Genomic DNA, 14483 nt, shown 5'->3' with positions numbered 1-14483 from the left:
CTACTTTATTTTATTTTATACCACTTTGGGGTTACCTGCCCCAAGGTGGCATATATATATTAAATAAAAACACTTCCCAAACCAGGGAATATTTAGAAAGCAGGATGAAGGCTACTACAGTTCACCCTCCACTTTCTTCAAAGCCATGCCTTGATACTGACCTAGAGCCAGGAAGAGTGGTAAAAGACAGCTCTAGCGTCCCAATGCAAGTCAGCTCAGCCTCCATCCAACATACATTATTAAGTCATGCATGGGGAATGTTTGGTTCAAGAGACTGTTAGCCCACAGCCATATCATCAGGTGTGTGTTGGGTAAAGTCACAGCTGCAAAGGAACAATTGGTAGCCTTAGTGAGCACTCCCACTTGTTCCTTTGCAAGTGTGCCTTTCATTCAGCGCCATTAAAACTTAGCACTAAATGCATGCTGCACTGTTTCAGCTATTTGGCAGATCCACCTGACATCATATGACATGCTGGAATGGACAGGTGGGTAACCCACCTACCTGTCAAATGTGTTCCACTGAGAGTTGGTCATCATTGGGTCTGGCCTGCCATCTAAAAGGGGTTTCTCCACCCCGGTTTAAGCAGAGAATTTTGCAGACTCATTACTAATTATGCTTCTACTGATTTTTCACTTGGGGACCAAAAGCCAAAATTGGCATCAGGAACTTCTGAAGCTGACTAGTGCATTCACAAACTCAAAAGAGGAGAGGCAATGTATCAGTTAATTTATCTAGTATGAGATGCTTATCAAGTACTTTTTCAGGGAGATTCTGTGCATCAAATCCAGACAACAGCATCAATTTCAGACTTTCCCCAATATGAGCACACATTTAACTGAAACCTTGTAAAAATAAATTAAAGGCTTTATTTCTCTTGCAGGCAGCTTCTCCCTCACCCACTTTATATGCATTTCATATAATGAACTCTGAGTTTTGCAGCATGAATGGGCACACAATCCACTTTCAAATCAATAAATAAGGTGCGAGCACATTCCCAAGTCAAACAATAAGTGTGTACACTCAAACATGAATAAAACAAAATAAAATAAAAAATTCCTTCCAGTAGCACCTTAGAGACCAACTAGCTTGTTCTTCATATGAGGCTTTCATGTGCATGCACACTTCTTCAGATAAGTGTGCATGCACACGAAAGCTCATACTAAGAACAAACTTAGTTGGTCTCTAAGGTGCTACTGGAAGGAATTTTTTATTTTATTTTGTTTTGACTATGGCAGACCAACACGGCTACCTACCTGTAACTCAAACATGAATGTACACATTACATGAGATTCCAGGACCAATACAACGCCAGCAAGCTTTTCATTCTAGAGCTCAAGTCACCACCTTGGTCTGAAATACCTAGCCATTTCAACAACTAATTAAACTCAAGTAGGGTTGCCATATTTCAGGAGGTAAAAATCCGGAAACAAAAATTTGTTGAGCTTTTGCTCCACCCACGCAAAAAAAGAGGAAAATCACTCACATATGCCACTCAAGGGTGGCAGGATGCAAGACTACTGCACCTTTAATTGCTAGGCCAAAGAAGGAATTTTGGCAGGTGTGGTGCAAGGCCTCTGGTGCCTCCGGCAACCTTAAAAACTTCAAGTGCTTTTCAGCATCTCTCCCTGCCTGCTGGAGTGTGCCTATGCCAAAGACAGAAATGCACATTTAAAGGTATTTTTAATGTATTTTAAAATGAATTATTATAATTATATGTACAATACAAAACTGTTTACATGTAGCATTGCTTCATAAAATACAAGTGCAAAACCCAAAAAGTATTAGTACCATTAGAAATATTAAGAACACCAACAGGGTAGATGCAAGGTATTAAGGACATTTAAGGTCCAGATAAGAACACTATAAATGTGTGGTTAGTAACACAGCAGACATATTAGGAATGTGAGACCCTGGAAGGATGAAACAAAATTCACACACACACTGCAATTTCCTCTTTGCCTTACTACATAGCATCTCCTTATTTAATTACACACTAACACTAAATGGGTTTCCATTAATCGTAAGGAAAGTAAGAAAGGAAAGGAAAACATCCATCAACACTTTTACATTACATTTCCTTTCTTATTTATTACTCCAATACTTCATAATAACAAAAAATCTATTTCTGAACATTTTAATCCAATCTTTTGTCTAATGTACTGAACTGCCAGAACCCAGCTATTTAATTTTTTCTTCTAATTCTCAGAATCTTTCACAAGCACAGTCCATTTAATTTCTATCAGCTTCCATATTCTCCCCATCAGTATTGTGATAGAGAAGCTTTTATTACTTTTCAACTATCTTGCATATTCAATTCCTGCAATAGTAAAAAGTATAAATAATATGGGCATTGGTCTCTTCACTAGTGCACTATTATTAACAAAATTTAACTGGGTCCATTTCTACTTTTGCCTGGAACAACTACTAATTATAGCACCATCTTCCAAAATCTAGCAGCTTTTTAATATACTTTTTTACACTCCACATGTTGCAGAAACCTCTGGGGTTGCTGGCATGCCCAACACTTTCCTTTTACCTCTTATTTTTCACATCTTCCATGTTGTTAAATTCTATTGTTTACTCCTTTTCAGGAAATTGTCTTTAAATCCAGTTAGCACTGAAAACCATGAGCGTTGTGCATGCAAAAATTCCAATACTTATTCTAGAGCTATTTTCTTTAGATCTTTATCTCACTTCCTCCTATATGCTTTCTCATCCACCTTCTGGCTATTCAACAGCATGGTATACATTCTAGTTAACTTCTCTTCCTATTTTTGTTTCCACTAATTTTTCAAATGGTGGATTGTAGTAATATCTTTTTGGACAGTCCTGCTGTGGCCTCAGCACATGCAGTTTGCATATGGGGGGGCGCGGAGCTCTCATTCACTCCAACCTGGATCAGGACTTCAGCAGGGAGCTAAAAGTTTAAGCCCCCAACCACCCCCCCATGCCAGGTTCCTGATTGTTAGTGCAGGGGACTCAATCTATGGGGGTGGGAAGCTTTCACTCCAGGGCAAACAAGGTGCTTAGTAATGTCATGTGTAGTTTGGTCCTTAGCCTACTTAAAGGGAAGTATGGCCACCATCCAGAAGAGGGTCTTCTCAAAACTAACAGCTCAAGGCACTCACCCCAACTTTCTGGGTCAACTCAAAACATGAAGAGCCAAACGCCTGTTTCTCTCCAACTTATCTAATAATTTTTGGGAGGGGTGGCACTAGAGAGGAGAGGGCTTATCCTCCCCTGTCCAGTTTGGTGGTAGCTGGGAGCTTGCAGGAGAAACAAGTAAGTAGAGAGCAGGCAAGGACAGGACCTTGGATAGCTCCAGGAGAGCCATGAAGGCTGAAATGTCGTCCTCCTGAGGTTGCTACAGAAGATGTTGTCTCTGCAGACAGTTAGAATCAACTGAAGCCTTGTGCAGGCTTACTAGGCCTGGAATGTATGTGGAAGGCTCCACCTGCCTGGAGGAGATGGTTGCCTGGTTGACTAAAGTAACCTCACCTTATTATATCATCATTAGCTTTTGCGTGGCTGGAGTCATAATTGCAATGCAGAGGACTCTCCCTCTCAGGGGGTTGAGGTGTAGGATTGTAACCCCTGAGTCGTAGGGCTTCCAATAAGAGACTGGTGGTTCTTCCACTGAGGAAGTAGGCTTAACTTCTCCTCCTTCTCGTATGCTGCAATCCTGATTCTAATGTTTATGGCAGATTCATTATTTGTGCTAGACTAAGATTTCAGCACCAAGCACAGACAATGCCACCCCACAGGACCAGTAGCAGGCTAACAGAAAAAGGGAATTCTGTAAGGAAGAACACAAGCCTTGATGAAATGTTATACAAGGAAGATACTCTAGAATAAAATTGCATGCCTACTATACATAGTCTGAACCTAGATTCTTATTTTTAAGAATCCTGCCTCTGAACATAACACTGATATCTAGTAGTGGTGGTGTCCATAATTAATTTAAAGAGTGAAAGGAACTTTCCACTGGATGATGGGACTTGACTTTTAAGCTTCATAATCACCACCAAGAAGTGATGCACAGAGCATATCATTGGCCACCAAGGAGAACCTCCATATGACCTCTTTTGGCCCAATCTCTGGTCCTCCTCCACTTGGCATCTACTTCCATCAAGTTAGTTTTTTCTTTCTTTCTTGGAGATGGGCAGGACTGATAAGAGGAGGGAAGGGGACAGAAGTTTGAGCCCCACTTTGAGTTTGGTTCACCTCAAAAGGAAAACTAGAGGTGGTGAGACTTAGAGGGATGTGGAAATGGCATTACTCAAGGTTTCCAGCTGAACATTTGAAAAAATAATAATCAAAATGTGGTATTGGTGGAGTATTTGACTTGAATGCTACTGATTTTGGGGACAAGCAAGTGGGTGATCACCCATCTTTATTCAAAAGTCTTCCAGCCTACCCAAGCATGATATTGACCTCTTGATGAGCATTGACATCTTGATCCTAAAACAATTATCCTGGAGCACCAAGTGGCATATGGTATCACAGCTGCAGCAACGAACAGCATGAAGAAAAGTAGGGCATATTCATCGATGTATGCTGAATGTCCATTTCAGGGTTATTTTAACACATCACCAGTATGTATACGAGATGCAAAGCAGCACACACAGACAGTAAATAAACGTTTTTACTCCAACACACAGAAATTCATTCCCATCCTTACACACCAGGGGTATTGCTAAGTAATAATCCTTACACACCAGGGGTATTGCTAAGCAATCAAAATATGGGTATGGCACGACATAAGTTTGCACATGGTGAGTTATTATGTCTCAGAGGAGCAAATTAAGAGAGCAGGTAGTGAGAGGTCTCATTGGCATTAAGCTGTGCTACATGCCCAACAGTCTTATAAGCAATGGGGGAGATCAAAAATTGGGAGGAAGGAGTAGGACATCTGAGCCCTAGTGAATTAGGATTTGAGATTCCTTGGTTGCCCCATCGCACACCATCTTTGTGCCACATTAGCATCAACAACATACACAAAATGATAATTTTAGTCCATCCTCTTTATTTTCTCTCCTGATATCTACAATGTATGTAAGATACATAAACAATCCAAACCCACTTGCTCAATATTTATGACAGCTATAATTCCGCCTGTCTTTGCAAAGCTTAATGTCCCTATATTCCACTGCGTTTTTCCATCTACCAAGGAATTAAGATTAGAGATGAGCAAAACCTTCTCTATAATTCCCACCTCACCAGAAATAACCCTGCATGTTCATGATAAGGTAAAGGTAAAGGACCCCTGACAGTTAAGTCCAGTCGCAGATGACTTTGGGGTTGCGGCACTCATCTGGCTTTACTGGCCTTTCCCATAAAACCAGATATGCAGTTTCCCTGAAACTTGGGTCCCTGTCCCTAAGTGGTTAGTTTGTACACATTGGTTTCTGCAGGGGGGCACTTGCCCCCTCGAATCCTAAATGTACTTATTTATTTTAATGTAGACAGACACCCACAAATCCAGCTAGTCAACAATAGGTTTAGAGTGATCTATGAGAGGTTTAGGGATCCTACTGAGAGTAGCTGCCAGACTTTAACTCTTTGCAATTTTCTGGAGGAAAACCTTCCTGGGCCAGCAGGCAACTCATTAGATCTAATGATGCTGTGGAAACGTTGTAAGATCTGGATACCCTAGAAACACAATGACAATATAAAGAGTTGAAGCACCTTTTTATGATCAGTTGAGGAGCTTGCAGCTACTGCTGGACCTGGACCTGCTTTTTGATGGGTAAGTGGGGATGGGGGTGGCCAGGACTAGAAACCAAAAGTACTGTAACCCAGCAGAATAGAAACCAAAAGTGATGACAAAGCTTTGGGGAAAAACTTTTCTTGGGAAACAAAGAATTAGTGCTACTGTTTTCATTGGTTGAAGGGTGAGAATGTGGCACATGGGATGTCGATATAAGGTTGCCACAGAAAGAAAGGCAAGAAACAGAGCTGTTTGTATTTGTTTAGTTATAGTTACCTGCAACAACTTCAAAAAGCAGAAGACAGCTACAGTTACAGGTAGGTAGCCGTGTTGGTCTGCCATAGCTAGTGAGCCCGAGACATAAACAGAAGATACTGCTTCATCAGAAATCATGGAAGTAGCAAAAGAGACAAAAAAAATGTTCAGGTACAGGCATGGGCAAGGCATGAGAAAACCCCAAGAAAAAATACTGAGACAGCTACCGGTACTATACAAAGTGAATGACAGTAAAAGCTGGATATAAAAAACCAGGTGTACCAACTTCTAGGGGCCAAGGCCCCCAAAGTATTTTTTAAGGGGGCTGAGTCCCCTCAATATTCAGGAGGTGTTAGGTTCTGCCCCCTGGCATCACACACACAATGTCAGGGCATTGTGTAGTGTTGTGCAGCATTGCACAGCATCACGCACGGGTCCCCTTAATCTCCCTAAGAAGATAGTGCCTCTGTAAGGAACTACATACCAAATGCAAATCCTTTATTAGATGTGTTATAATTTGAGTTGATTGCACAATGCTGGGCTTCTACAGAAAGTTATTACTTCAAGCATGATCATGCGCAGCTTTCTAAATATTTTCCTTGGTTATCATACTCTTCTGTTTTGAAAGGGCCTGCATGCCATCACTGTATTTTGTTTCTGCACAGGTATTGTCTCACAACTCAAACAAAAGCTTGCCATTTCTCTCTCCAAGCATTTCCATAAAAAGTAATAATTCATGATTGCAGAGAAATGCAACTTGTGACAAAGCAACCCATGTGTTTAATTAAGTCTGAGAAGCTATTAAGAATGATAACTCAATTGGAGGGGGAAAGTGCTACGCCATGGAATTAAAACACTAAGTCTGGTTTAAAAGTCAGTGTTGCAATTGTCACATTATGGCTCCACACTTAATGAATAGGGCACTTTTATAGTGCCTTTCTCCTTTACTCCATTTAGTCTCTAGCAATTACATTATTAGTACTGGTCCTCCCCTTATATATTCCAGTGCTAAAATACATGCTAACTAAGCTTGAACCAAAATTCAAGAATCTGGGTTTTATTGTTCTCCAGTGCAAACAACTAGTTCAAAGTATGCATGCCTACTCTGAAACCCTAACACTTTCATTACTGTGTCAATGATCAATTTCTGCAGCCATTTGGCATTTCTTCGGGGAGGGGGTTAAGAGCAACACTCCTGTGGTCACTATCACCTCCTGAATGGGCATAATCACTTCAGTGACTTGCTGAGAAAGCTAATTTTAGAAACTCAGTCTATGCTTTAGAATGAAGCCACATGACATTGCTCACAAAGAGCCACTGGAAGCGAGACACATCATTGTACACAAATATTCAAGTGTTGTTTCTTTTTTATTTAAAAAACACAATTTTTTTCGCAACACAACTTCAATAGAATAAGTTGCATTCCCTGTTAAAATCAGGAAACTAAATATCCCATGGCCTTTTTATACTGTCTGTGGGAAGCTTGATCTTCAATATACTACAATGTAAATATACCTTGCAACAAGGAAACATTTTAGCACAATCAGGAGAGCTCAGAGTTTATTCAAGTAGCAACACCTGGGTCTATTTTCATATTTGGAAGTGGCAGCAAAGGCTTTATGCACCACATACATGAAAATCTGTTCTTGAAGATCTGGCAGGGCTGTCTTAAGCATATGCGGCGCCGGGGTGCAAAAATCCATCCAGTGCCCCCCCCAAGTTGCCCAGTCCCAGGCATGCAGGAGGGCGGAGCCAGTCAGCTGCCTCAGTGTCTCGCTGGCTCGGTAACCCCCGAACTCATGGTGCAGAGCCCGTCGCGGTGCTCCGACTGACGGGCGGGCTCTTCCCGGGCCCCGGACACTCAGCCTGGCACCCCTGAGAGCCCGGCGCCCGGGTGCACTGCACCCCTAGCACCTATGGGTAAGACGGTCCTGAGGTCTGGTGTCTACATATAAATTCTGTATCATAAATCATTAAAACTCAATGAGTTGGAACACACCCAACAGGAATACTGACTAAACCAACTTTTATTAAGATACAGCATACATAACTCTGTTGAGTTAACAGCATTTGTAGAACGCAAACCAAAATGAAGTAAGTACATAAAACTACTAGACAGAAGCACCTATTCCAAGAAAAGTTTATCCCTGGCTTGTAAAAAGAAGGCTACAAAAGGCAATTATTTGGGCTTGAAATATATATAATTGCTGTAAAATGGCAGACATCATCACACCATGTTTCTAGGAAGGACAAATGATGAAACCCCCAAATAGCTGGATGGTCTCCTCTTTTGTCAATTTAAACAAAGGATGTGATTTAATATGCTGAATTCAACCACAGTGTCCAAAAAATAAATAAATCCCCACACTTACTTGAGACCCTAAAAATCAGAATTAGTTGGTGAAAATTCTGATAGCTTTATACTAGACTGCGCAGCAGCAGGATACCACTTGAGTACAGCTATCCCACTGGCCTCAGTTAGGCTATCCATGTTTGATTGATTTTATTAAATCCATAACTCCATCTCATATTCAGAGGCAAAAAATGAAGAAGGGAAATGATTGTTGAATAATTGTTGGCCTGTTTGAAAGACTAAGGCAGTTCCCATTTCATGCTGTCAGTTGCTAAACCTGGTTTCTGTGAAGGTCATGGGATATCCATAATGATGAAAATTATGGGCAGGTTTCTACCTGGATACATCACTTATGCAGTCTTACACAGAATAAAGAAAGAAATTGGGGCAGCAAGTAATCAATACGAACTCTGTAGAATAAAGCGACGTAATTCTAACATATTTAGAGTTGTATATAACCCTTCTACCTATCCTCTAAAGTTAATCTTTTCCCCTTCTCAGAGATTCTGAGTAACTTGAAAGGTCACAGATGAACAAGGGTAGGTTTATTTAGAAGCAAACATGCCAACCTCACCCTAAAGAACTGGTTCGGCTTCATTTTACATGCCATTTCCCTATATAAAATATTTAGAAAACTAAGGTTCATATGGTTTTCTCAATGTACAGACTACTGAAGGGAAAAAAATCTTATCTACTCAGTGTTTGATGTTCAAAATAACAGAATCCAGGAGGATGCCATTAGCACGAGCAATAAAACAGAGCACAGAAACATGTCTTAATATATTTTCCATGACTTTGAATGTTTTTCAGCCTCTTATACTCATTAGCAGTGAGTTCTAAATGGCAAACGGAACACCAGAAAAAACATTTGCTTACAGCATTAAAGTCCATACACAAAATGCCTTGGTAACTCCATTTGCCCAAGTATGATCTGAAAAACACAACGTAGGTAAAAGGACCAAAATTATGCTTTGAAAATGATTAAGGGACACATTATTACATTTAGAAGTCTAGCATTTGAAACCAAATTATTATTGAAGCGCAAGTACTGAGGCACCACTGGTATGAGCTGTAACAAAAAAAAAAAAAGTTCCCATTGCTGTGGGTTTTTGTTATACCCATGACTGGACTGCCCAATTGCATCAACATTTTGGCACTAACACCTTAAAGCTAGAGTACACATTACTGGTAGCCACTGCCCCATATCTTGTGGTTTGTTATTAGAATCGGTGCAGAAGTTTGTTGGAATGATTTCAACCTACCTTTAGCCAGCAAGGCCTCTCTGCTGGGCCTCTTGAGTTGAAGGTGGAGACCCTCGGACCATGATTTTGACTTAGGGAAATGCCTGAAGATCTTGCGTATTCTCTTTGTTACTAATCCAAAGCAAGCTGCAGCCTCTGCTTTCCCTTCTGTCATTCTTCTAACGTAAGATCAATAGCCTCCTCTGGCAAACGCAACCCAGGCAGGCAGGCAGTGCTTGAATGTGGAATGCTATTGGAAGCAGCAAATGCATGTTCACCGGAACTTAAGGTTGCAAAATGAAGAGCTCTCAATATAGTGTTGATTTTTAGCTCCTGCCCTTCACTTTTTTGTTTAGCATTTTTTTAAAAAGCACACACCACAGTCCACAAACTTCCATGGCTGCTCCTGTAATGCATGGAAAACTTTCTATTTCTGGGGCTTTTTGCCTGATAAGATAAAGCAACCTAACGGAAGAGGCTATGGTAATGTGAGAGAACAGGAACCATCCCTTTCTTTGCAAAGCTTCTTTCAAATATTCTCAGCCTGCTGGCTCCTATTTACTGTCAGTATTTTAGTTTAATCTCAATATTATTTTAGAGTACAATAAAAACAGTAACCTTAAAGTGCCAAGTAACCTATTTCTTCATCTCCAAGGTGTTAGTAAGTTTTAAACAGGTGATTAGCTACAAATACAAAGCCAGCTGTTCTGTGGCAATAAATATGTGTCTTAGCACTGTTCTAGAACTAGCTACATGGCATGATATTCCCCCCCCCTTTTTAGTGGATTCCTCAGAAGTAAGTCCTACTGAGTCTAATTAAGTGTACTTAGCTGGAGTGGGGAGCCTCAGACAAAAGGGAGAAATGCAGCCCTGCAGGCTTCTGACTAGCTCTCCAAACTCTCCCCAGGTAACACCCCACATTGGCCCTGCTGTGCCCCCCAAATGTTTTTCCTTGGTTGGAATGGGTCCTTGAACTTCAGTAATGCCTCGTGCATGCCTAGATGGAGGACGCAGAGTGGCGTGTGAATGCATTTAAAAATTAGTTTTGTGTACAAAGAGGCAACATTTCCATTCACTGCTCCACCCACTTTCGGCTCTGGTCTCACCCACCATTGGCATGTGGCCCTCGGAAGTTTGCCCAGAAGGGAATGTGGCCCTCAGCCTTAAATTATGTTCCCTACTGGTTGCCCACAAGTTGTTGGAAGTAGCCTACAAGTTGTCAGGAGTAGCTATAAAGAACAAGACTGTCAAAATATTGGTGAGCGTTGCTGTAATTGGTATGGACATGTCTAGTGGCATACTCAGGTCTACTGACTGATGGACAGCAGGCCTACCCATTGAGATGCAATGAAAGGTCAGGCCAGTAATACAAGTTTCTCAGGTGACAGATCTACCTAGACCTCACTTCCATTCAGCCATCAAGGTAGACCTGTCCCCTGATGCTCGTTACATTTGACTGGCTTCTTTGCTCCCCACCCCATCAGAAAAACACCTGCAGACACAAATGAAATACATTTACAAAGCAATCGTATGCACCAACTCAGTCCCATTAAGTCCAGTGGTGTTTACTGAAGGATTGCAGCCTTAGAACCCTAACTACTACTCTTCTGTAGGACAAAAGGCTTAACCTCTTGTGGCTTACAAAAGGTTCACTCTCCAGGCAATCACATTCACCCTAACCCCTAGGGGGACATTAAACCTTCTCTGCCCTAGATGAGAATATCCAATCTCTACTGAACAGCTTGGTCAGAAAATATTAAGCCATCAAGCACCAATTTATATAATGGCTATGAAGTGATAAGGTTATCTCAATTAAACTTCCTTCCATTGCCTTTTGAAAGTCAAAACAACTATTTGCAATACCTTGATTATGTAAAATCGAATATCAATATACCAATATTTTCTTTTTGTTTCAATGCTCACATTCATTATGGCCTTATGTTTTCAAATAAGCAATAGACCAAATGGGAGAACTCTGTGCATTTACCGGTAAATATTTGGCCTCTTAAAAACTGAACAATGTTTTTTTCTGAACAAACTACAAAAAGGCAGGAACAAAACAAAGCCCTATTTGCCTATAAACATTAACTGGAAGTTTGTTATTAGTATTTAGCAGTGTACTTGAACTTGACACCAATTGTAACAGGAAACAATAAGCCTGAAAAATATTTGCAAGATAAGAATGCCCATATTACATTAAGAGTGCGGCAGGTGTGCATGATTTTAGCAGGGAACCTACTATGGAAAAGTAAGTATTGTAGCCCCCTTCAATCCAAGTGTATAAACTGGGTGCTACAATGCAAAAGACCCTCCTCCAGGTTGTCACAAAATGGACCTCAGCAGCCTGAAGGACAATCAGGACCACCTCACCCAAGAAACGTAGCATATGGACAGGTTTGCATGGAAGAAGCCTTCAGGGATTCAGGTCCCAAGGTGTGCATAAAGGGTAGGATGACAACAATGAAGTGTTAGAAACTCGGGTACATAGGCTAGGTGCAAAATGGCTCCTTAAACCAAGGTTACAGTTGCCAAATTGGAATGTCTGGTTGCCACTTTTAGGAGTCTTATTTTTCAAATGATGGACTGGCTGTGATTATCAGTTAAACATCTGGCTAGTTCAAATGACAACCCTGAGCTAGGTTAAGAACTTAGAGAACTTAAATAAAAGTCACTTTATTCAGGGGCAGTCCACATGTACATTGGCCTATTCCTATCTTGTTATATTAATTGTGACATAGGCCATTGATAACCCAGGAATATTCTTCACAACTGTGAGCAGGGCAGTGGGGTGGGGGAAGTGAAGACAAGAGTGGTTGGGGAAAGCCAGCCAGATGGGTGGGGTATAAATTATTATTATTATTATTATTATTATTATTATTATTATTAACTATAACACTGTTCATTGCTCCTGCTCAGGCTGCCCAGAAAAAGCATTTTGTTTTTGTTTTTTTAAAACAGAATTTATTGACATTTTCACAAAATAACACAAACCCAACCCCCACACCTACAAATATCAAAACAAATACAAATACACATAATGTCAGGATTCTTCTTCTTATCTGTATACCTTACTAAAAAAAAAATTTCTAGTTCCAAATCTTGACGTTTGACTTCCCCCGCCTATACACCTTCGGTTTTAAAACAGTACACTATTTCCTTAACAACTTTTCTCTATAAAAATTTAACTTTACTTAAAAAAGAAAAAACACCTTTGTCTTAATCATTGCGTTATAACCTAAAACTTAACCAAATATTCTTACAGCTAAACTTATTTCTTCTATCATTTATCATGCTGCTTTAACTTAAATTCAATATCTCCTTACTTATTTAAAATAGACTTATGATTAACAAACTTCACACTCCGATTTCGGATGCCATGGCAGACCATCTATATTACACATTAATTGGTTCAACCCACTCCCCTTCTGTCCATTATCTTCTCCTGTCCTTCACCAGAACCGGATCTCCTATTATATTCTTCTGAATGTCCACAGATCCAGGTTGCAACCACCACAAACCCTGCATCGAGCTCCAAGATGTTCATCCTCTCCATTCTGAGTTTCTCCGTGCCTTTGTGCCATGCTTCTTCTTCTTGTAGAAATCTTGATTCTATGTCCCTCGACCCCGAGCTGCCACCTCGGAGTCTGGATATTAAAAATCTTTCCGTTCCAGGGCTGCTGCCACCCCCTGAAATCGGCCCCTGTTCCATTCGGATTTGCTCAGCCATCTCCAACCATCCTTCCAACACATCTTCCAGCTCTTTGCAAAAGTCTGTTTCCATTGAATAAAACTTTCGAAAAGCCTCCTCTGTGGAAAACAAATTCTTTCCATTTATAATCGCACTCAAGGCTCTTAATTTTCGATCAAGCAGTTCCAGTTGAAAGACAGTAAGCTTTTCCTCCTCCTCCCAGTCCTTCAGTGCCAACATAAGCGCAAAGTCCAACATCTTCGGGGGGAGGTGGGTATCAAGTTACGTTTCCTGTCTTTTCCTTCCTTTGTCTCAATTTTTTCCTACGCAAGTCCAAATCGCCGCCATTTCTTCCGATGCCAGAGTATAAAGACCAAGACTTCAAATGGAGATATTTTTTCCTCAGTTAACCCCCAAAAGGAGATCTCGACAGACTCAGCTTTCAAATTCTAAATACTTTCTATTGATTGTTGTAGCAGCAGTCACTTAAAGAGTTAATTTCTTTCTCCACCCGAAGGGAGAGAGGCGGGCTGCCTTTCTTCTTAATCCCAGAGCTTTCCCGGAATACAAAGAGTCAGTCAATTACTCACAGCTTCTGGTTTCTTAGCAACTCCTTAATGACAGGTAGAACAGAGACGCTCATCACGGACTTTGCCGCCGCATGTAAACATCCCGGTTGGGGCATGTCCCCTAAAGCCCGGCTCCGTGGTCCCTTCACCCCCACTCCCCCTTTACAGGGGGCGCGGGGGAAGGGTTCGGAGCACTACGGGCACAGCCGGGGAGCCCAGGGCACGGGACGCTCTTCCCGCGCCCCAACCGAAGCCCCGCTATGCGGCTGCAGGGCTCCTGACCCCCGGGATGAACTGGGTGCTTCGCAACCGAAGCAGCCCACGACCATCCATAATGGCGCCAGCCGCCGGAAGTCCAGAAAAAGCATTTTGGTTCCTGAAATTCATTCTGATTGTGCAGATAAAATATAACTGATAGATGTGGTATTAGTGTGTGAAAACAGTCAAGATCCAATGATCCCCCAGGCATGCACCCCCAGATGGTGGAAATGTCAGGCACCATTCTGGCACCCAGGCATCTTCACTTGGTCGCAAGTGGCCGATAGCCAGGTGCAAAATGCCACAGGCGCCTGGCTAATTTCAAACACTGCCAATGCATTAGGACAGAGTGGTTAAACTATGTCTAAAACATCTGGAGGGTCACAGATTGGCTGCTCCTACATAGGT

The 14483-nt window shown here is 41.4% G+C and overlaps 1 protein-coding gene across 2 annotated transcripts in view; it reads right to left on the bottom strand.

The window, feature by feature from the left end:
• Window positions 1-14483, bottom strand: part of RASSF5 (Ras association domain family member 5) — a 108790-nt gene that overhangs the window by 76368 nt on the left and 17939 nt on the right. Inside the window, exon 1 of one of the 2 annotated variants that reach the window (XM_033152873.1) lies at window positions 9582-9903. The exons of the other annotated variant lie outside the window; for it this stretch is intronic. Within the exon in view, the coding sequence (XP_033008764.1) occupies window positions 9582-9735 (154 nt within the window). The 5' untranslated portion in view covers window positions 9736-9903. Of the gene's footprint in view, window positions 1-9581; window positions 9904-14483 lie in introns of those variants that run through there. 2 annotated transcript variants of the gene reach the window in all.

This window comes from Lacerta agilis, chromosome 6 (genome assembly GCF_009819535.1).
Source record: "Lacerta agilis isolate rLacAgi1 chromosome 6, rLacAgi1.pri, whole genome shotgun sequence".
Classification (NCBI taxonomy): Eukaryota; Metazoa; Chordata; class Lepidosauria; order Squamata; family Lacertidae; genus Lacerta; species Lacerta agilis.
This window is presented reverse-complemented; position numbering and strand designations above follow the sequence as displayed.